This window comes from Ovis aries, chromosome 7 (assembly GCF_016772045.2).
Source record: "Ovis aries strain OAR_USU_Benz2616 breed Rambouillet chromosome 7, ARS-UI_Ramb_v3.0, whole genome shotgun sequence".
Taxonomy (NCBI): Eukaryota; Metazoa; Chordata; class Mammalia; order Artiodactyla; family Bovidae; genus Ovis; species Ovis aries.
Window position 1 is genome coordinate 4727895 of NC_056060.1, and position 24171 is coordinate 4752065.

The following is a 24171-nucleotide window of genomic DNA, read 5'->3' on the forward strand; positions in this document are numbered from 1 at the left end:
TTTCCTGGGAAATTTCTTGTTCATGATTTTGCCCAATTTTATATTGCAGTGTTTGAGAAGCTGATTCTTTTTTTTACTGGGACATGAACTGCTTGGTGACTTTAGTAAATATTTGTTGAGTCAATTCTTGGTTTTAAGCTGTGCTTACATAAAGATAAGTAAGCTGGATAAGCTCTTACCTCAGTTTGCACTTAAACTGACTTAATTGAGAGCACCAAACTTCTGTTCTTTCTTTTAAAATATAGATTAGCTCCATGAATTGTTTATAACACTATCTCTTTGTTTCAGTTTACCCATTTGTACAATGTACTTTGACTAGTTGATATCTAGTTTCCCTTTTACCAGTGTCTACAATTCATGTGTCTTATATTTTTCTTGTTGGTTTTTAAAGCTGAGAAATAAATTTTATTACACTGGAAAATATTAAGTGCTGCTTTTTTTATTATGCTTTTGCTTTTTTTAAAAAAAATTTTGAAATGTTGGGGTTTGTTTCTATTAAGATATAATAGGTTAGTTCTCCAAGGACTATTCTCTTAGATGAATTTCCAAGACAGATTACTGTCTTTTATTTTCAAATTTTTATAAAACTGTTAAACCTAAAAATTGGATTCTAACATATATGAATTATTCTTTCTCAGAGTGAAGATACACAACAGCAAATCATCAGGGAGACATTCCATTTGGTATCTAAGAGAGATGAAAATGTTTGTAATTTCCTAGAAGGAGGATTGTAAGTAAAACATTTCATGGACATTTCTAATCTTTGACTGTATGAGTAGAGTATCACTGTTTAATTGTTTTATTGTAAAATTTCCTAATTTGATCAATTGGATCGGGGAATTAATTGCCTCATATTAGCTATAAATCTAACTTAAATAATTTTTAAGATACTTAATCTTTTTCTTTTAAAATTTTTATAAAGGCATTTTATATAAAGATAATATGTTCATATGGCAAAAATTCAAACAGAAATATAAAACATAAACCAAGTCTCCCTCCTCCAACTTTAGTCCTTCTTCCTAGTTTCTTGTGTATCCTTCTAGAAAATTAGTTTTGCACTAACATATAAGAATGTAAGGCTTCCCCAGTAGTTCAGCTGGTAAAGAATCCACCTTCAATGCAGGAGACCCCGGCTGAATTGCTGGGAAGATCTCCTGGAGAAGGGATAGGCTACCCACTCTAGTATTCTTCGGCTTCCCTGGTGGCTCAGATGGTAAAGAATCCATCTGCAATGTGAGTGACCTGGGTTCAATCTCTGGGCTGGGAAGATCCCCTGGAGGAGGGAATGGCAACCCACTCCAGTATTCTTGCTTGGAAAATCCCATGGACAGAGGAGCCTGACAGGCTACAATCCATGGGGTCACAAAGAGTTGGACACTACTGAGCGACTAAACACAGCACATTAAAATAGAACATACTTATGGGATCACACATGTGTTTTGCTTATCCTGTTGCTTGTTTGTACTTACATTTTTAAAAGCTTTGCATATAAACCCATTTAGAGCAATCTTATTCTTTTTAATGACTACAGAGTACTCCTTAGGGTGAATGAACCTGCTTTCGTAAAAATTTAGATAGCATCTTTTATTTTATATTATGAACAATTCTGAAGTCTACTTTTCAGATATTATATATGTATGTGTCTAGATAAAATAAGTTTAAATTCAGATAACAGACTTTTCTGTTTTTAAAATGAATAAATAAAAATTGCATATAATTAGTTTCCCAGCTGTTATAAATTTAAATTAATGGGTGTCATGAAAACAGTTTGTTCTCAAATGGTTTCATAGATGTTCCCTTCCATGCTTATATCTTTAATTTCTTACCAGGATATTTTCTCACTGACAATTCAAAAAACTCAACTTTAACTGAACTTCACTGTGAATAATTGGAAATTAGTCAGAGAAACCTACACTTTTCTGTATTTTTAAGGTAGATGATGTATATTATAAAGAATAGTTTTCATAATAGAGAATTCATTCATACCTGACCATAAATTACTTTTTATCATGTAGAAAGTTTCTTGCGTTTCTTAAAAGGTTATATCATGTTGCACTTAAATTTGCAAATACACATATGATTTGTAAATTTTGCTGTTAACTCAAGGCCTCCAATTCCATAGTTGATAGATGAACCTGCTTTCTGTTTTCGTATTTTAATTGTAGTTCACTTATGTTGCTTAAACTTCTGTAGTTGACTTGTGTTTGCCAGTACCATCATTTCCCTCTCTTCCAGTCTCCTGATCTTCTAATCTCGTAGGAAGTTTATCACCCAGCACAGTGTACTGCCTGTGGTGCATGTGCAAGAAGTTGATTGAGCTAACCAGGGCACTGTGTGATCCAGAAAATATGGTTTGAATTTGTGATTATTCTTTTCAGCCTTATAAAAAGTAGAAAGCAAGTACTGCATCCGAAATGGGGCTGCACATCTGATTTAATACTAGTGTTGTTGCTAACAAGCTGCTTTTCCTGGTTAGGTCACTAAAATTCTTTGTACCTCAGTTTTCGCCTCTTACGTTAAATGAGATATTTGGACTAAGGATTTCTAGAATTCTGTGCTTTTTATATTGTGTGTTACATTCTATACAAGAATTTGAATCAGTATTGTACTGTATAGCTTAAAGATGAAATTATAATAAAGTGTGTTTATATCAATATTTTTATTTTCTTTCAAAAATTTTAATTGCCATTTTAAAACTTATAGTTTTAAAATATTCGGTCTTCTTTTACAGCAGAGCCAGACAGAAATGTAAGATAAATGACTACACTGCAGATTCAGGAGGAGGCCTGCTCTCTGTGCTCTCTTTGTCCCTTTCAAGGGTCAGGTGCAAGGACAGTGCATAGTAAATACACAGGGAACCTTTGAAGTACTTGTACATATTTTTACATTGCATATCTTGTCTAGATAGTAGGAGTTTTCATTCTTGTCCAAGATAATTTTCATTTTTGGTATTAAAGGATGTAAAATAATTAATGAGTGTATACTTAAGGAAGTTGTTTCTGCAAACTTGTGAATTTAGTATTACTTTTACTGAGTAAGAAATAGGGACTTCCCTGGAGGTCCGTGTGCTGCGGGCATGGGTTTGATCCCTAGCTGGGGAACTGAGACCCCACAAGCCTCAAAGTGAGCCCAAAGGAAAGAAATAGTTGTTATTTTCCTGGGTCATCTTTGAATGTTCAGTTAGCTCTCATTGTGTTTAGCTTTGATTTTTGTAAACTTAACTATGGAATAGCTAAACTATATTTAGAAAAATGTGTTTATAATGATTACATATTTTTAAAATGCTAAAACTCCAATCCATAAAAAAAACTATTTGGCAAAAGATTTGAGTATCTCTTAGCTCAGTTTTCTTGTGCTTCTACTCTAAAACACAATGTGCTTTTGGAAAAGAACTTGATAGTAAGTCTATCCAAAACTGAAGAAGAAATGTCCTTCTTTTTTTTTCTCCTAGTTGATAATCAGTCTCAAGCTATGTAACTTACTGTGACCTATGGGATTAAATCTAGAAAGCACTTAAAAATGCCCTGTGGACTCATTTCTGCCTACTTCTCTGGCCTAATCATGTATATCTTTCATTGATTGAAGCTTTCTTTTTCTTTCTTGAACATAGATATTTCATTCTTGATGAATTTGCTTTTTTATTAGTTTACCTGTATCTGAAATGTTCATCTTGAAATTTTTCTTGTCAGTAAATGTCAGCCGAAACATCAACTCTTTTAACTCCCCATCGAAAGTAGCAAATCTGTCGGTGTGGCATTGTCCTGTTTTGGTTCTCTAAGTAGTTCCTTCCACCTACGTAGTTCACTTTTTCTTATTTGTCCGTTGCTTCTGACCCGCGCTCAGTGCCTGACACATGGCAAGTGCTCAGTAAATAACTGAGTGAAGGAGCTAAGATGAAGCACTGGCATCTTCTACTTGACTTCTCTGAGGATAACAGCCCCCTAGTTCCCTTGAATGTGGTGTCATTGTTACCTTTCATTTTATAGAAAGTTTAAAAAAAATTCATCAGTTTGCTTGAGTTAACGAAAATGTTTTCCAGTTTGTTTCTATAACATTCCAATTGTTTTGTTTTGTCATTTAGATTAATCGGAGGATCTGACAACAAACTGATTTATAGACATTATGCAACATTATATTTTGTCTTCTGTGTGGATTCTTCAGAAAGTGAACTTGGCATTTTAGATCTAATTCAAGTAAGTTAACCCTTGCCTCTTCCTGTCTTAAACAACAACTTTGGCATTTTTGTTTTATAAAACTTCTATGTTCTTAAATTTTCTATAGTGATGTTTTGTCTGGTAAGAAATAAAGTATCCCATAGTAGATGCTGAGTGGGGCAGAGAGGGGTGAGGGATGTAGAAACACACAGACTGGTTTAATCTGGTGGGAACTGACGACAGCTAACATCTCTGTGCCCGTTTTCCTGTTCACATAAGTCACCAGAGGAAGCCCTTTACCACATGTATCCAGATCTAACCCAAACCTGCCCCTTCCTGTCTCCGGCAAGTCTCCCTTAATGTCCCTGTAAACTCAGGGTCAGTTATCAGCAAGTTCCTTCAGCCTCTTCTATTAATATTGCCTTCATCTTTTTGCTGTCAGTTAAATCTGGCTTCCCTGATGATAATACCTGCCACCTTCTTCTTAAACAGTAGCTTTCTCTCCTCCTTTCTTCACTTCATTGACCCTGAAGGGTGTTCTCTTTGCTTTTCATTACTTTTTCTAGACTTTTTTCTCTTCTGGAACATTTCCAAACTTTATCTCATGTTCTCAAACTGTACCACTTTCTACCCATGCTTTCTACCCATGCAGTACCCTCTCACTCCCACTCCCTATGCATGGGACACTTTGTCAAAAACTTTCAGTGGTCTGAGATTTTATTCTACCTGCAAGCAAAAACTACCACGGTTTAATGGATGCTAACAAAAGACGGAGGGCAGGGAGTGGTGTTTCTGGTGTAGAAACAAAGGACTTTGTTACGAACAGCAAAAGCAGTAGCCAGAGTGACAGCATTTGCTTTCACTGGTTACTCAAGTCCCACTTCCTAAAGTGTGACTCAGTAAGGTGTCTTTTCATAACAGACACCAGGCATGTCTGCCCATGTCCTAGAGGAAGAGAACCTCTTCCAAGCAAAGGAAACGTATCCTTTGCTTCGGAGGGAAACGCTGTCTATTTTCCAAGGCTGTTGGCTATACAAGTTTGCTTGGAAAGTTAATCCACAATAAAGGTAGTTAGTATCTCTGTTCAGATGTTGTAGAGGAATGGAAGACCCATGGAGAATTGTCTCCAACAGATACTAGTTCTTAGTTCCATGACATTCACTCCGGTACTACTTGTGTTATAATTCTTGGGTATTTCCACATTCATGTGGGTAATTCATTCAGTACACTGGTATCTTCAAACTGAAATTCCTCTTCTCCAATGAATTTTGCCCATTATCCCACTTCACTACTCACTTCTAGACCGTGTGTTTATCCAGACTTCGATCCCTCACAGTTTCCACTCTCTGCTACCGCCTCTTACCTTTTCATATCACAGTTTCTATTACTCCAACGGTTCTTTGAGCCTGTTTGGACCCTCAGTTCTTTTCTTTGGTTTTTTTTTTTTTTAAGGATAAAAATATTTATTGACAGTTTTCTAGCAATAGTTATATATTCTAAACTATTCAATGTTTATTAATAAATAAATGGCAATTTTAGAAAAACAGATATTTCTAGGATCCTGTATTCTCTTCCTGTGTTTTTTGTCTTTTCAGTGGATCTTTGGGGTCTTCTGTCTTTTAAATCTATGTTTTTCTCACTTTCCCTGATCTTCCTGATAGCTTACTTTCCTCGGCCAGCTTGAATTCCATGGTCAATCCTGATACTCACAGGCTTGCATATACTCAGCTTTTTGCCTGTACCCACACATCTGAGTAAAAAAAGATAACCATACATGCTGGCCTCACTTTTAATTCATGGTCCCAAACCTTAGGGAGTCCTTAATGCCACCCAGTAATCATATTGTATTTCCCCGGTCATTTCACTCTCCCACACTCCTAGACAATGGCTGATACATTCTCCTCCTTTCTCAAACCCCTAGCACTTCTCCAGCATGTAGCTTCCCTAGTTTGTTAGGCAACCAGAAGGGAACTTCCACAGACTCTGTATCTGCTTCCCTGCACTCTGTCCTTTCTGTAAGAGAAGAGTGAACTTTGTTCCTAGCTAAGGCCCGCTCCCCCACTTATATACTCGTCTACTTCCTCCTCATTGCTCTAGCATTTTCTCTCTTCTACATCATTTTTTCTTCTCTTCTAGATTATTCCCACTAGTCTGTAATGTGTTAATATGTTCTTCCATCTTAAAAATCCTGTCCCTCCCTCCTTCTCTAGCCACTGCCTTATTTCTTTCCCTCTCTTTATAGCAAAACACTTTAAAAATATTTTCTATATGCAGTGTCTTAAATTTTCCTTCTCTCATTCTTTCTTGAATACCTTCCAATCAGGTTTTTCAGCTCCGCTATTGCTAAATCTAAAGGTGCTTCTCAGCCTTCCTTTACTTGGTCAAGATTATTTAGCACTCTCTTCTTCATGAAATATCTTCTTCACTTGGCTTCTAGGACACCTTGCTTGTCTGGTTTGCATCCTCCTACTCTTAGTTGCTTCATTTTAGTTTCTTGATCTCTCTCACATCTTCTTTGGCAAAAACTCTGTTGAGTATACAGAATCCACTTAGTACCCTCTGCACTGCCTCCACAGGGTCCATGCCGCCGTCAGCTCTTGCTTGGGTTATTTCAGTAGCTTTCTGACTGGTCTTCCTGCTCCCACCATCTTCTCCCTTTTGTCTTTTCTTAGTAGAACAGCCAGGGTGATACTGTTCAGCATGCACAAGTTAGTCATTAAAAAAAAATTGGTTGAGTGAACAGAATGGAAGGGAGTAGCTTATTGTCTGCTTCTGTCTCATGAAACAAACAGCTTTTCAGAGCTTATTTAGAACTGATTTTCCGGCCTTGTTCATCCTGTAGTTTTGAGAAAGGCACGTGTAGTACAAGTAAAAGTGGAAAATTATATAAATCAAGAGAGTTTAGATCAAAACCTCTTGGTTTTATATTTTTGTTAGAGAATGGGTCAAGAAAACTTAATCAACATCAGTATGTGATGACTAAATACATGTTTCATTGTGGTTTTTTGAATGTTAAAAACAATACAATTCAAATGGTCATTGGGCACTTATATTAGTACTTTTGTGCAAAGATTTTGTGTTTCTAAGGTACCAGTGTGTTGTGTCAGATTTGACTTTTTATCTTATGTAAGATCTGAAAGAAGGACTTGTTAATACCTTCCATGTGAGATTTATACGAGCATGCCACCAAGCTGAATAATCAGCTTTTATTTTCTTTTAATTCTTTGTTAGTCAGGGGGAAAAGGTGGCCTTTTTTTCTTTCTTGTGTGTGCTATTTTAGTGTGAAATGGACTGCAGTGTAATCCAGTTTCAGAGTTGTAAGCTAGCCTTTTTGAAGTCCTTTCTGTTGTAGCATATCTTCATTGGAAGTGTTGAAATATTTACACAGAGTGAGAATAGCACTTGATTAAATATTCATGTTGGTTGTTTGAGTTATTTATAAGCAGAGTGTCCTCAATTAATTTAGTATGCCACGCTGATAAGGGAGGCATAAAAGTTTACTCAGTAATTCCAAATTTTGTAACCGCTTTCTGCTACACGATGTCGCATGTAGTAGTTATGCAGTGTCAATCTTGTTCAGTTATAGTTAGGAAGAAATGGAGAATAAACTGCTAAACTTTTCTCTAAATTTAGAAAGATATGTTTTGACCTTAGTGTTATAATACGTATATAAACTAGAGTTCTTATATATATATATATAGCATCTGTCAGATCTGTAGTACTGACTCTTACACTGACTTTTGTGAAGTTATTTTACTTATTGCTATTAATGTTCATTTAATATGATAGTGAGCCAGTCATTTAATGCTTACAGACCTTGAGTTTTTTTCAGTTGTAAAGTATGCCTATTTCAGTATACTACCTATCGACTTCATGAGTTGTTAGAAATATCAGTCAATTAAAGCATGCTGCTACTGCTGCTGCTGGTAAGTCGCTTCAGTCGTGTCTGACTCTGTGCGACCCTCTGCGCGACCCCGTGGACTGCAGCCTACCAGGCTCCTCCATCCATGGGATTTTCCAGGCAAGAGTACTAGTGATTAAAACCATTCAGGCCCTGCATGTACTTTGGGCAAGTTATTTAACCTCTGGGGCTTCCCTGGTGGCTCAGAGGTTAAAGCGTCTGCCTGCAATGTGGGAGACCTGGGTTCAGTCCCTGGGTTGGGAAGATCCCTTGGAGAAGGAAATGGCAACCCACTCCAGTATTCTTGCCTGGAGAATCCCATGGGCGGAGAAGCCTGGTGGGCTACAGTCTACAGGGTCGCAAAGAGTAGGACATGACTTCACTTTCACTTTCAACCCTGATTTTGCTTGTCTGCAAAATGGGGGCAATAATAATAATAACAATAGCTCATACAATAGGTGAAAGCATTAAAAAATATATAGTGTACGTGAAGCCTGTTGCTAAATGACTGGCTTATAGCAGTCAATTTTTTTAGCTGACATTATCGTTAAAGCATGTATTTATGAGGATAATGTATAAAGTATTATTCATTAATACACAGACTGAGTTGGGTAAAGCAGTCTTATTTTTCTTTTTCATTTTTACAAGAATTTGGGCTTCTTTTTATCCTGTATGGTCTTAGATGAAGTCTTAGGAGGAATTCTGCTTTGTGATAGAGTTATGTGGTAGGGTTAGGCGTAACTGAAGAAACTTATAAGCCAAGAACACTCAGCTGAAGATTCTCTGGTCTTTGCACTATCGGGTAGGAAGCTGTGCTGATGTAGATACCACTACACATGGACTAGTGTGCCAGCGGAGGGCTCACACCTTCCACCACATCGTTTTTCTCTTACTACAAAGGTCAGCTTCACTGGAAGCATCCTAGTCCATGCTGCTGCTGCTGCTGCTAAGTCGCTTCAGTCATGTCCGACTCTGTGTGACCCCATAGACGGAAGCCCACCAGGCTCCCCCGTTCTGGGGTTCTCCAGGCAAGAACACTGGCGTGGGTTGCCATTTCCTTCTCCATCGGGTGGCATATACATTACTTAAGCTTTGAGCTGTACATGTGGAGGTGCCACCTGTTCTTAAGAATTGTCTGGGAACCTAACTGGCCAGCTCTCGAGAACTGTGGGAAGTTGCGGCTTCCCTGCTGGGGACTGAGAAGGATGAGCCCCTGGTTCCAGAGCGATGAATTCTGGTGCAGTTCCTCCTGCTGGAGGAAGAGGGAGCTGTGGCGCGATTTGTATCTTTTCTGGGCACTCCACAGTGATCCAGGCACACCCAGGATCATTTTAGGAAAATTCTACTTGTTCCACCAGACTGTGTTACCAGAGTATTAGAAATTTAAGACTTGTTTTTTTATGTATGTAGGAAACCAAAAAGTAGTTCTGTAAACAGTTTGAATTGACACTGATAGGGTGATTCAGCATTCCTAAAATCTTTTTCCTATCTTATTTTCATTGTTGAAATATTGAAATTACTTCAATATAATAATTGAAGTAATGCACTTTTCAGTTATTTCCTGCTGCTTCTTCATGATAAATCCAGGTGTCAAATTTGTTGATGCTCCTTAGTCTATGGAGAAGGAAATGGCAACCCACTCCAGTACCCTTGCCTGGAAAAGCCCTTGGACAGAGGAGCGTGATAGGCTACAGTCCATGGGGTCGCAAAGAGCTGGACACGACTGAGCGGCTTCACTGTCCCTTTCCCTATTCTAATCTACACGTTTTATTGGCCTCTCAGCAGTCCCCTGGGACGCATTATAGTGTCAGGTCGGTGTTTGGAGTTTGATGGTATGGACTTAAGTATTGGTTATGCCATCTAACAGTTCTGTAACTTTGAGTAAATTACTTAGTCTTATCCATCTCAAATTTTCTTGTCTGTAAATGCTAATATCCATACCTGCCTTGCCAGCGTTGTGATAAGAATTAGAGATACTGTATATAAAGTAGTCAGCCCAAGGCCTGGAATGTAGCAGACACATTGTTATTACTTTGTAGTGGTGAAGAACTCAAGTATGTAAAGTCAGAATTTTAGAGCTAGAAGTTAAAATTTTTTTTTTCCCCTTCACAGTAGGATTGAGAGAGAAAAACTCAGCTTATGTTAATATTTTTCCTTGAAATAATGTGATTTCTTTATTTGTCAGCACAGAATAGTAGATTTCAGGGGGGATTGGGTATACAGGAGAAGAGTACCTTTCCAACTTGGTTTTTCAAAAATTTTTTTCTTTAAAATTGAAAAAAAAATTGTTTTCAGGTTGAGATTATTTTAGACTTAAAAGAGTGATAAATATTAATACAATACAAAGAATTTTCAATACCATATCTTCAACCAGATTCTTCAAATTTAACATGTTCCATAACTTCAAGTAGGTAATTAAAATCAGGAAATTTACACTTATAGAATACTGTCATCTGCAGAGTGCATGCAGAATTTGCCAGCTGTGCCATTAACGTGACTTTTCTCGTTGGGTGCACAGGTGAGGTCGTGCATTGAGCTCCTTCTCCTGTCCTCCAGGCCTCCTTTGCTCTGTTAGCTCGTAATAGTTCTTCACCGTTGTCTGCCGTTCATCTCATGCCTTTTGTGCCTTGATCCTTTGAAGCGTGCTAGCCAGTTGTTTCACAGAGGATTCCTCAGTTTGGATTTGATGTTTCTTTACGGTTGAATTTGGGCTATATGTTCTTGAATATCGCAAGCAGTGCTATGTCCTTCTCAAGTGCAGCATATCAGGACGCGCATGATGCCATTCTGTCCCGTTACTTGTGATGAAGTGCCTGCCAGGTTTGCCTGCTGAAACTCCTCTTGCCCCTTTGTACTTAGGATTATCTTATGGAGAATAATTTTGATAGTATATACATAATATTTTTTCGAATCATAATTTGGTCATTAGTTTTTAGCATCTTTTCATGATTCCTGCCTGAATTATTGTGGTGTTTGCCAAATGGTGATTTTTTTTCATGATTTTTCTATTTATTTGTTGATATTCTGTAAGGAAAAGCTACGATTTTTATTCATTTTATTTTAAGTCAGGGCTCAAAATACCAATTGTAGAGACCTCCCTGGTGGTCCAGTGGTTAAGAATTTGCCTTCCAATGCAGGGGTTACCGATTTGATACTGTACTATTGCCTGGAAAATCCCATGAACAGGGGAGCCTGGTAGGCTACAGTCCATGGGGTCGCAAAGAGTCAGACACGACTGAGCAATTTCATTTCACTTCACTTCAGGGAACTGAAAAGATCCCACATACTGCGAGACAGCTAGGCCCATGGGCCACAACTAAGTCCTGACGCAGCCACATAAGTAAATACGTAAATACATATTTTAAAAAATACCAGTTGTGTCCGACTCTTTGCGACCCCATGGGCTGTAGCCCACCAGGTTCCTCTGTCCACGGGACTCTCCAGGGCAGGAACACTGCAGTGGGCTGCCATTTCCTCCTCCAGCAGATCTTCCCAACCCAGGATCAAACCTGCGTTCTGTATCCTCCATTTCCTGCATTGCAGGTGGATTCTTTGCCGCTGTGTGCTATTACCATCATTAGCCTTTAAATTTTTTTCATTTTTATTTTAAAAAATAGAAATTAATCACACAGTAAGAATCACTGAGTTCTTTAAGAATTCTTAAAGAATCATTATGACATGAATACAGAAAACAGCCCTTTCATCAACTCAGTTTTTTCATATTGAAGTCAAGAATTTAATTTGTTTCAATTAACTGCTACATGGTAAATGCACAATAAATGTCTCATTTTTACTGATAGAAAACATATCTGTAATCATTGGCACGTTAGTGTCTAGGTCAGGTTTAATGGAAGTCCACTCCAGAATCCAATCATATGCTGACTCAAGTGCTATTTATGTGCTTTAAACGTCACGCTTTCTATAGTCTGGATCTTATGTGCAACTGTTTTCATAGTTGTTCCTCAAAGGTAATTGGTCAGATTTTAAGTTCAGTCTGTCTTCCCTCGCTTTGTTAGTACATTTTTATTGATGTTTTTTGATTCTTTATTTGTGCTAAGCCAGTGTTTCTCTAGAACATCTCGCTGCTGACTAAACAAAATTATTATTTTTTTGATCTCGGCCTATTTTTAAACTTATGCCCTCTATTCTTGGGTTTAAGGCATTTCTTGTCTTATAACATGTCAGTTTAACACTCATGTACTTTATTTAATATTATAGATTAGAAACAGTAGGATTGGTTGCTCCTGAAATTTAGTAGAAGTCTGTAAGCCCAGAAATTCTTTATATTTTTATCTAGATAGTCTAAAGAAGGGCCTGCCAAATCAGTGATATTGCTTAGGGAAATTTTCATGACATTTATTTTATCTAGTGCACATTTTTATTTCTGCATCTGTGTATCATATTTTAATCCTTGCTAACATATATTGAATACTTTTTTTGGTGAGATACTGTTCTAAGCCCTCTATACTTATTCTTTTAATTATTAAAACAACTCTGTGGCATAGGTACCATTATTATGCCCAAATGAGGCTTGGAGTTAAATAAGTTGCCCTAGTTTTCATTGTTAGAGGCTAAGCTGTAATTTTGGTAGCCTACTAAGTACTCTTAGGTACTAAGCTTGTGATAGATTCCTGTGACCCAGGCATTATTGTTACTGTTCAGTTACCTAGTCGTGTCCCACTCTTTGCGACCCCATGGACTGCAGCACGCCAGGCCTCTCTGTCCCTTACCATATTCCTAAATTTGCCCAAGTTCATGTCCACAGCATCAGTGATGCCATCCAGCCGTCTCATCCTCTGACACCCTCTTCGCCTTCTGCCCTCAATCTTTCCTAGCATCAGAGACTTTTCCAGTGAGTCAACAGTTTGCATCAGATGACCAAATTACTGGAGCTTCAGCTTTAGCATCAGTCCTTCCAATGAATATTCAGTGTTGATTTCCCTTAAGATTGACTGGTTTGATCTCCTTGCTGTCCATGGGACTCTCAGGAGTCTTCTCCGGAACCATAGTTTGAAAGCATCATTTTTTTGGCGCTCCGTCGTCTTTACCGTCCAGCTGTTAAAATTGTTTGTGATTACTGGGAAGACCATAGCCTTGACTATACAGATCTTTGTCTGTAGAGTAACGCTTCTGCTTTCAGGACACTGTCTAGGTTTGTCATAGCTTTCCTGCCAAGAAGCAGATGTGTTCTGATTTCATGGCTACAGTCAACATCTGCTGTGATTTTAGAGCCCAAGAAATACAGACCCAGGCATATAAGTTTGTAATTAAAGAGAGAGGAGACCCAAGGAAGTTTTGTTGTTAGAAGGGCACTGGTAAGGGAGACTCAGTTTACTATTACGTGAATGTGGCATTTTTTCTGAATATCTTTATGTTTATATTTATTTTTAGAACGCTATATAAGTATTAAAATGCAGGAAAACCTAAAAAATTATTCTTAGTAAATTAAAAGTAATTTTTCTCCCACAAGCCTTTGAATTTCTAAGGCCAGAGATTAATGAGTAGCTACTTAGAAGATAACAGTTACCTTGAAATTGACTTTTAAACTTTTATCATTAAAAATGAAATACAAGAGGGTGCCATTTACCATGCCACTTCTGGTTTTTTACTTTTTATCTTCCTCTTTGTGAAATACAATGCAGCAACAACTGTGTTATTTTTTGACTGTTCCCAAAGCCCATTAATTTGTTTTTTTTTTAATTTCTTAATTTCAGTTTGTAGATTATTAGTTTTGTATTGACCTTATCCATGTAACAGATTGGTAGTGTGTATCTGCCTTGGGGCTTTCGATTCTAATTATAAGTAATTCTTGCTAACTTGAAAGTTAAGAGTTTTTTGAAGCAGGTTTTTAAGTTTTCAACTAAACTTAGCATTTGAACACCTCAAATATTAAAAATTCTTTTCCTAAGTTAAGAGCATGTAGTTATAATGATATTTTGCAGCAAGGCACTTTAAAAAAAAGTATTTACATTTTTCATAGGTGGTATTACTCTGGTTTAAATATTGACAACTTTTTTCCTAACTTCCAAAGTTTTGGCAACCACATAATTTCCTTTCTTTTATATCAGTGTTTATTAGCAGAATTAGAATTTTCTATTTTTGTTTTAACTTGTAATCATCATATATGTTAAACAACCAGATAAATAGTAGTGGCTTTGGCTAGCAGATGTGTTTTGGGCAGTGTTAGGCACTCTATTAGGGGTCAGTCACATAGGCAGGTGATACCTCTGTGACTGAACTGCTTAAGCTTCAGAACCTGAGAGAAAAAAATGTGTTCATCGTAAATGACATTGTCAGCATAAACTGTCTGGTCACGCTGGTACAGTGTGGCCCAGGTTCTCAGGCATGCAGAAACACTCTTATCAGACAGAACCTTCCAAGGGCTCAGAGCTGGGTTCCCAGGAACTAGTCAGAGACTAGTCCATAAGCAGTCCATTTTGGGGAATGGGGAGGGTTGAACAAGCCAGGCTTACTGGGTTACCCTTTTCCCATACAAGGTCATACAGGAAATTCTAGCCAGAGTTTGAGTCCAGGTCAGTCTGATTCTAAAACCTGTGCTCTGTCTGTGAGTTTGAATTTTAATGATCTTTTATCCTGGTTTGCTAATTAAAAACTGCTATCTCTGTTAGATGTGGTTGAGACCTGGACCGTGCCTGTCCAGCTTGACAGACGCTTATGACACACTTTCTCTTTTCCTCATGTCAAGAAAGGGAGCCTGATTTGAGTATTTGTCAGTAGTTTTTGTAAGTAATGGTGCTAACAATTTCTGGTTCTTAATAATTTTCAGAGAAGTTTATTTTGGTTGTTACCATATTGAAAATTAGTTTAGAAGCGTAGTCTATAATTATTCCTTTGGTACTTAATACAGTTTTCAATTTAAAAAAGAGAAATGTGATATGGAGTTAGACATTTTAGTTCTCAGTTACAAATTGTCCGCCTTGTAGGTAATAGATCTGAATGACCTTGTATAGTTCTCAAACGCTTTTAACCTTTTTTCTTTTCTTTAGGTATTTGTGGAAACATTAGACAAGTGTTTTGAAAACGTCTGTGAACTGGATTTAATTTTCCATGTAGACAAGGTACAGCTTCTATGTTATCAAATTTTCTAAGCTTTTTATCTTAGAAAAATGTTAATTTGCATTTGTCAAAGTAAAAATAAATTTAGTGAATAATGCTATTTCTAATCCTTTATTTGGTTCGTTAGTTGTGTTTACTATGAGCCAGATACTGTGTTTAGTGAAGAAGCTTCACACCCCGACCTAGAGGAATTCACATCTAGAGGATGAGATGGGAATGGAGGAAATTACATTTAAACTGGATTTTTTTTAATATATAAAAAAAGGTTAAAGGGGTCATAGATATTTCACAGACAGAAAAGGAGAGGATGACTCTACAGGCAGAGATATAAAATACATGCGTTTTGTGAGGGGAAGATTTGATATTGATCATGAAACCTAATTTTAAAGTACCTTTACTGCCATGGATTTGGGACTTCATTCTGAACCAATTTAATTTCTTAAAACAAGTGTTTTTTGGCATTGTTGTTGCTTTGTTTGTTCATTTTTGAGGAGGACAAAACAAAATAATTTTGTGCTTTAAGGATGGTGGATTGGTAGGTGGGAGAGTAAAGACAAGGAAATAAGTTAGAAGTGTACTGCAGTAGTCCAGGAAGAAATGAACTAAGGCAGAGGAGTTGAGATGAAAGAAGGTAAAATTGATAGGACTTGATGGTCTGTTGAAAGGAGGTGAGGGCAAGGAAGAATTACTGAATTCTGTAGCCTGAATGACGGAATTCTTCAGTGTTACTGGCTATTGGGGATAGGGAATTTATGAGAGATTCCACTTCTACTATACATGGATTTTTTTCTCTGTTAAGTTGATAAAATGTAACATTGTTTTGAATGGCTAAATCATTGAGTAAAATTGTTGGGAAATAATATGAAAATTTTAACAAAAAATTGTGATTTTTAAAAGTCAGCTTCATTGAAATGTAATTCACATACATAAAATTCAGCAGCTTTAAGCATACATTTTACTAAGTTTTGGCAAATGCATTTAGTTATGTATACTAACACAATCAAAACATAACAAAAAGAATGCATTTTATTATTTGTGAACATCAGAAGAATACATTTACCATTAGCCAGTCCTTTAGGTCACATTTCTCATCTACTAAGTGATTTAATTTCATATATTGACTCATTTTGCGCAAAGAATGTCAAGGTTGACATTTTTAAGAGAATTCTTTTTGGTTTTCTATTGCTTTTTTCTATTATCTGTCTTATACTATTTGCACTTACAAAGACACCTGTTTTTTTTAGGCCTTAGGGTTCACAGTATTCTAAAGTATGTTTTGGTACATGGTTAAAATGTTTAACAGAGAAGGCAATGGCACCCCACTCCAGTACTCTTGCCTGGAAAATCCCATGGATGGAGGAGCCTGGTAGGCTGCAGTGCATGGGGTCGCTAAGAGTCTGACACCACTGAGCAACTTCACTTTCACTTTTCACTTTCATGCATTGGGGAAGGAACTGGCAACCCACTCCAGTGTTCTTGCCTGGAGACTCCCAGGGACGGTGGAGCCTGGTGGGCTGCCGTCTATGGGGCCGCACAGAGTCGGACACTAAAATGTTTAAAGTTCTATTTTTAAAATGACTGCTCAAAGATCATTGGCTTTTATGTTACATGTAGCAATTTTTTTAGAAAATCAAGGATTCTATTGTAAAATGTTGCAGTAAGAGTAAAGTTGTTGCACTTGTAATAGAAAAATTTTCCTTAATAGAAAAATTAAATTCAGCATATATATATACCTTCCATACATGACACATGTGTTTTTATAACTTCTATTTTACATTAATATACATTCATTTTAGAAAAATCAGAAAAAACAAATAAGAAAATAAATAGAAGCCATCTCAATTTCAGAGATTGTCCAGTATTAAAAGATAGATTGAGGCACATTAAACATTTTAAGTTTATATGCATAAAAATGGATTCAGATTGGTCAACACCAAACCAGAAGTGGTTATGCGTACTCCACTGATGCAAGCTAAATGAAAGACGTTTATAGAGAAGCAGCAGAAGCAAAGCAAGGGAATTATCTGATGAAAGTGAAAAAGTGAAAGTTGCTTGAAAGTGAAAGTGAGTGGCTATTGCATGAAAGTGAAAGTTGCTCAGTTGTATCCAACTCTTTGTGACCCCATGGACTATATGGAATTCTCCAGGCCAGAATACTGGAGTGGGTAGCCTTTGCCTTCTCCAGTGGGTCTTTCCAACCCAGGGATCGAACCCAGGTCTCCCGCATTGCAGGCAGGTTCTTTACCAACTGGGCTATCAGGGAAGCCCTGGCTGTTGCTTAAGCAGTTACATTATTTGGGAAAGCCAGGTTGGCTGTGTATGTTGGTGGTTCTTAGGTTTTGATTTCTTAACCTTGAGGCATTTCAGGCTTAGGTTTCACTTTGCTCATGCAGACTGTTAATGTATTAGAACTACCTTGGTCTAATCACCTCCTTGTTTAATTGGCACTAGTGTTAGCATTTTAGAGTATGTGTATTTCTAGATTTTGGGGTACAATTAAGTACACAGGCAAATATGTCTTTATAGGATCATACATATAGTGTACATAGCCTGTTCATATCACACAACCATATATCACTGTTTTGGAACCTGCCAAAATTAGCAGTGCCTCTTCTTTATGGCCTCAAATCTTGTTTTAATTTTTCTTCAATGCAATGAGAAAAAAGCTTCAGTTTAACAGAAGTTACAGACCAGTCAAATAGACATTTCTTGTCCCTGTTAGTTGTTGATGTTCAGCTGCTAAGTCATGTCCAGCTCTTTGCAGCCCCATGAACTACAGCACTCCAGGCTCCTCTGTCCTCCACTGTCTCCCGAAATTTGCCCAGACTCATGTCCATTTAATCGGTGATGCCATCCAACCATCTCATCCTCTGCTGCCCCCTTCTCCTTTTGTTTACAGTCTTTCCCAGCATCAGGGTCTTTTTCTGTCCCTATACTCTCTATCTAAAACAGTGCTCGTCTTATTTTTACCCCTTCTGTGAAAACAGGCTTGTTTTCACCTTCCAAGCAACCCTGGACCTTCTAGCAGTCAGGGATCTCCTAAATATCTTAGCACATTTCTTCTTAGGGGCAAATATGGTGTTCTGCACAATTCTCTGAGTGCTGTTAGACCACACTTCGGTAAAGGAAAGAAGGAAGTTGTAAAGAATGCCCGTTCTGTTATCAGTCAAGATGGATTAGTTTATGCTACAGTAACAAATACCAGATTATTCCTAATTTATGCAGTATGCTATCTCTCTGGGATCCATGGTAACAAAGCTGATAGTATCTGGAAAATCATCAGTTTTTATGTTAGAGAGAAATGAGTTTTCATGGGTAAATTTATCTGCCTTTTTGCCAGTGTTTTACCACTACAAACTAACTTTCTCATCTCCAATACAGTAATTTCCATGTGGCCTACTAACCAACCCCTAAGCCATTGTCTTTTCCTTTATTGTGATTGTTGTTGAGCTTCTCATTACCAGCCTTTACGTAACAGTTTCTTTATCAGTCACATAAGCTAATATTTGTAGTCACCCTGAAGAATGGAACAGTACCCCCAACCCAAAACTTATTTGGATGTAGAGACTGAAGATACCACATGTACTCCAAGAAGATCTGATATGAGACGGTTTACCAGTCACAGAATCGGCGTTTAGGGGAGAACAAGAACAGTGACTATCGTGGGGGTTCCTGTGGTTGGGACTGGAATGAGGGTTTCCACATGTAGCTCAGGTCTTGCATAGTCTGAATTTCCTGGCAGTGAAAAGGAAGGAGCACATGGACTTTCTTATCAGTTCTGCCAGATGTGGGCAGGAGAGGAAGGGAGATCAGTGGGGCTTGTAAACTGTCAGCAGGCAGACATCACACATAGAGTCAAACTCTCTATCACAGTGCAGATACGTTACAGTCATAAGATCTAAACTGTGAGTAACGTGGTTTACTTCCCGCTTACATGGCCATTGCCGGTTTACTGGGAAGGTCTGCTTATTTGCTCAGTTGTGTTACCTGCCCATTTCCTGCACACCCTGGCTCTAATTGAGCAGCCCCAGGTTGTTGCTACTACTGCAACACACCATCAAATCCCAGGGCAAAGATGATAGAGCTAAAGATTTATAAAGAGCTTGGTTTGGAGCATGTATGACTTTGACAATGACAGCTATAATGTGCTCTATTTTTCCCTGCTTCTTCCCCCATCCCCCCAGTAAAAGACCAGAGTAAGGGATATCTAATTGGAGGCCTCAGTATCTTTCCTGCCCTTCGGGCCAAGAGAATGAAGAATTAAGAGCTGAGGTGGTTTCCTCTAGCCCACTCTCACTTAGGGAGTTTGATAGCCAGTCCTTAAACCACAGGACATAGGGTAAGAGTCTCCTTTACCTTCCACCAACGGAAGAAATGAACCTTTAAGAGATCTCAGCAACCACACCTAAGTACCAGTGAGTAAGCAGAGAAAAAAATGTATATATAGAAGTACTGCGTTATAAAAAAAATAGGAAATTAACAAATGATGCAATTTTATTAACTAAAATACAGATTTTGCTCAAATCTTATACTGATGTCCATTGCTTGTTTTCTTTTTAAAAAAGCCATCTCAACAAGAGAAATGAAAAATAGGCTGAACAATCAGTACATATGCTCCATGAGAAAGCGTATGTAACTACTAGAGGAGTTGGTGGAATTTCTGGAAAAGGAAAAAAATGTCAAAATTAAAATTTTCAGGGGATAAATTTAAACAGACACATCTGAGTAAACAGAAAGGTAGAACACATTGTCCATATTGTAGCATAAAAAGTCAAGAAAGACTGAAAGTGTTATTTGTGGTTAATGTTGTATGTTCGTGGTTAAAAGATATATGTGGTTAATATGAGCTGCATACTATAGAACCAGTTGCTTCCTCAGCAAAGACTGTCTTCAGGTTCATGACATTATCAGGTGAAAGTTTTGATTTGTGTAGGACTTTGATATGTCAGCTATCCTCCTGAAGAATAATTACACAAAGATTTAATGTGTTTTTAGACTTAATGAAGTTCTAATAAATATATTTTGAGAGATAAAGAGATTGAAAATGGAAAGCTAGTTTACAGGCCAAGGCAAATGGAACAAGAAATGTCTAATATAGAAGAGAGAAAGACTGAGGCATATTCAGCAATTTTAAAAATATTAATTCTTATTAGTATATTATAGTGTATTAAAGTATGTTGCCAAATCAAATCCCTTATGATTATACAATAGAAGTGAGAAATAGATTTAAGGGACTAGATCTGATAGAGTGCCTGATGAACTATGGACCGAGCTTCGTGATATTGTACAGGAGACAGGGATCAAGACCATCTCCAAGAAAAAGAAATGCAAAAAAGCAAAATGACTGTCTGAGGAGGCCTTACAAATAGCTGTGAAAAGAAAACAAGCGAAAAAGCAAAGGAGAAAAGGAAGATATACCCATTTAAATGCCTAGTTCCAAAGAATAGCAAGGAGAGATTAGAAAGCCTTCCTCAGTGATCAATGCAAAGAAATAAAGGAAAACAATAGAATAGGAAAGACTAGAGATCTCTTCAAGAAAATTAGAGATACCAAGAGAACATTTCATGCAAAGATGGGATCAATAAAAGACAGAAATGGACCTAACAGAAGCAGAAGATATTAAGAGGTGGCAAGAATACACAGAAGGACTGTACAAAAAAGATCTTCATGACCGAGATAATCATGATGGTATGATCACTCACCTAGAGCCAGACATCCTGGAATGTGAAGTCAAGTGGGCCTTAGGAATCGTCACTACAAACAAAGCTAGTGGAGATGATGGAATTCCAGTTGAGCTATTTAAAATCCTAAAAGATGATGCTGTGAAAGTGCTGTACTCAATATGTCAGCAAATTTGAAAATTCAGCAGTGGTTACAGGACTGGAAAAGGTCAGTTTTAATTCCATGCAAAAGAATGCTCAAACTATTGCACAATTGCACTCCATCTCACAGGCTAGTAAAGTAATGCTCAAAATTCTGCAAGCTAGGCTTCAACAATATGTGAACCATGAACTTCCAGATGTTCAAGCTGATTTTAGAAAAGGCAGAGGAACTAGAGATCAAATTGCCAACATTTGCTGGATCATGGAAAAGGCAAGAGAGTTCCAGAAAACATCTATTTCTGCTTTATTGACTATGCCAAAGCCTTTGATTGTGTGGATCACAATAAACTGTGGAAAATTCTTCAAGAGATGGGAATACCAGACCACCTGACCTGCCTCTTGAGAAATCTGTATGCAGGTCAGGAAGCAACAGTTAGAACTGGACATGGAACAACAGACTGATTCCAAATAGGAAAAGGAGTACGTCAAGGCTGTATATTGTCACCCTGCTTATTTAACTTATATGCAGAGTACATCATGAGAAATGCTGGGCTGGAAGAAGCACAAGCTGGGATCAAGATTGCCGGGAGAAATATCAATAACCTCAGATATGCAGAGGACACCACCCTTATGGCAGAAAGTGGAGAAGAACTAAAAAGCCTCTTGATGAAAGTGAAAGTGGAGAGTGAAAAAGTTGGCTTAAAGCTCAACATTCAGAAAACGAAGATCATGGCATCGGGTCCCATCACTTCATGGGAAATAGATGGGGAAACAGTGGAAACAGTGTCAGACTTTATTTTTTGGGCTCCAAAATAACTGCAGATGGTGACTGCAGCCATGAAATTAAAAGACGCTTACTCCTTGGAAGAAAAGTTATGACCAACCTAGACAGCATATTAAAAAGCAGAGACATTACTTTGCCAACAAAGGTCTGTCTAGTCAAGACTATGGTTTTTCCAGTGGTCATGCATGGATGTGAGGCTGTAAAGAAAACTGAGCACAGAAGAACTGATGCTTTTGAACTGTCGTGTTGAAGAAGACTCTTGAGAGTCCCTTGGACTGCAAGGAGATCCAACCAGTCCATCCTAAAGGAAATCAGTCCTGGGTGTTCATTGGAAGGACTGATGTTGAAGCTGCTACTCCAATATCTTGGCCACCTGATGCGAAGAGCTGACTCATTTGAAAAGACCCTGATGTTGGGAAAGATTGAAGGCAGGAGGAGAAGGGGATGACAGAGGATGAGATGGTTAGATGGCATCACCGACTCAATGGATATGTGTTTGGGTAAACTTCGGGAGTTGGTAATGGACAGGGAGGCCTGGCATGCTGCAGTTCATGGGGTCGCAAAGAGTGGGACACGACTGAGCGACTGAACTGAAAGTATGTTGTATGCTTTCCCTTTCCATTTGTCTTGAAAATGTTATCAAAATTTTGATGGACTAGCAAAATATACTCTTAATTCCTTTCAAAATCATTTTCAGAGTTGTCATAGTTTAGACTTTTCTTTCATGATGTAGTATTAAAGAAGAGAGAAGTTCATGTGGAGATTGTGCTCTGGAGCAGCAGAACCTGCTCAGTTGCATCAATCTCAATGTTAAACACACACCTATAGAACCAGGTACTTCCTTAGCAAACAAGCAAGTACTTTCTTCAGGTTAAGGACATTACCAAGTGAAAGCTTTGATTTGTATAACACTTTGACACGTCAGCTAACCTGTTGGAAAATTATTATACAAAAATTTAACATATTTTTAGATTTGAGGAAGTTCTGATAAGTACGTTTTGAGAAGATATATTTCTGAAGGTAAGCTCTTTTTTTAATGTTGGTGTGACTCCAGTAAAACTCAGAGACATCCATTTTCTTACTTAAAATTTTTCATTATAGCTTTTTTATTTATAAATACTTGTGAAGCTAAAGCATGATAAGAAAATATTATATTTCATTGATTCTAAAATGCTGATTTTCTTTCACCTATTTAACATTTTTGAGATCAATTCAGTTCAGTCACTCAGTTGTGTCCGATTTTTGCAGCCCCATGGACTGCAGCACTCCAGGCTTCCCTGTCCATCACCAACTCCGGAAGCTTGCTCAAACTGATGTCCATTGAGTCCATGATGCCATCCATCTCATCTTCTGTCATCCCCTTCTCCTCCTGCCTTCAGTCTTTCCCAGCATCAGAGTCTTTTCTAATGAGTCAGTTATTTCCATCAGGTGTCCAAAGTATTGGAGCTTCAGTTTCAGCATCAGTCCTTCCAATGAATATTCAGGACTGATTTCCTTTAGGATTGATTAGTTTGATATCCTTGCTGTCCAAGGGATGCTCAGGAATCTCCTCTAGCACCATAGTTCAAAAGCATCAATTCTTCGGCACTCAACTTTCTTTGTGGTCCAAGTCTCACATCCACACATGACTACTGGAAAAACCATAGGTTTGACTAGACGGACTTTTGTCAGTTAAGTAATGTCTCTGCTTTTTAGTATGCTGTCAAGGTTGGTCGTAGCTTTTCTTCCAAGGAGCAAGTGTCTTTTAATTTAGATCAGTATATATTTACAGTTCTATAGATTGTCATAATTTAATTGGCAGCATTTTTCCTTTTCAGTGGTTCATAATAATGTTTTTAGTGATCAAATGTAAAGCTAGTGGAGGTGATGGGATGGATTCCAGTTGAGCTATTCCCAAATCCTAAAAGAAGATGCTATGAAAGTGCTACACTCAATGTGCCAGCAAATCTGGAAAACTCAGCAGTGGCCACAGGACTAGAAAAGGTCAGTTTTCATTCCAATCCCAAAGAAAGACAATGCCAAAGAATGTTCAAACGACTACACAATTGCACTAATCTTGCACACTAGCAAAGTAATGCTCAAAATTCTCCAAGCCAGGTTCAGCAGTACATGAACCATGAACTTACAGATATTCAACGTGGATTTTGAAAAGGCAGAGGAACCAGAGATCAAATTGCCAATATCCGCTGGATCATCAAAAAAACAAGAGTTCCAGAAAAACATCTTTTTGATTTGTTGACTACGCCAAAGTTTTGACTGTGTGGATCACAACAAACTGGAAAATTCTGAAAGAGATGGGAATACCAGACCACCTGACCTGTCTCCTGAGAAATATGTATGCAGGTCAAGAAGCAACAGTTAGAACAGGACGTGGAACAACAGACTGATTCCAAATCAGGAAAGGAGTATATTGTCACCCTGCTTATTTAATTT

At 37.7% G+C, this 24171-nt stretch overlaps 1 protein-coding gene across 3 annotated transcripts in view; it reads left to right on the forward strand.

Annotated features, from left to right (window-relative positions):
• AP3S1 (adaptor related protein complex 3 subunit sigma 1) overlaps positions 1-24171 on the forward strand; it is a 71263-nt gene that overhangs the window by 28455 nt on the left and 18637 nt on the right. For all 3 annotated transcript variants that reach the window (XM_042251976.2, XM_015096778.4, XM_042251977.2), the window contains exons 2-4: positions 639-730; positions 4082-4193; positions 15063-15134. In XM_042251976.2, coding sequence (XP_042107910.1) covers positions 639-730; positions 4082-4193; positions 15063-15134 — 276 coding nt within the window. The remainder of the gene's footprint in view (positions 1-638; positions 731-4081; positions 4194-15062; positions 15135-24171) is intronic.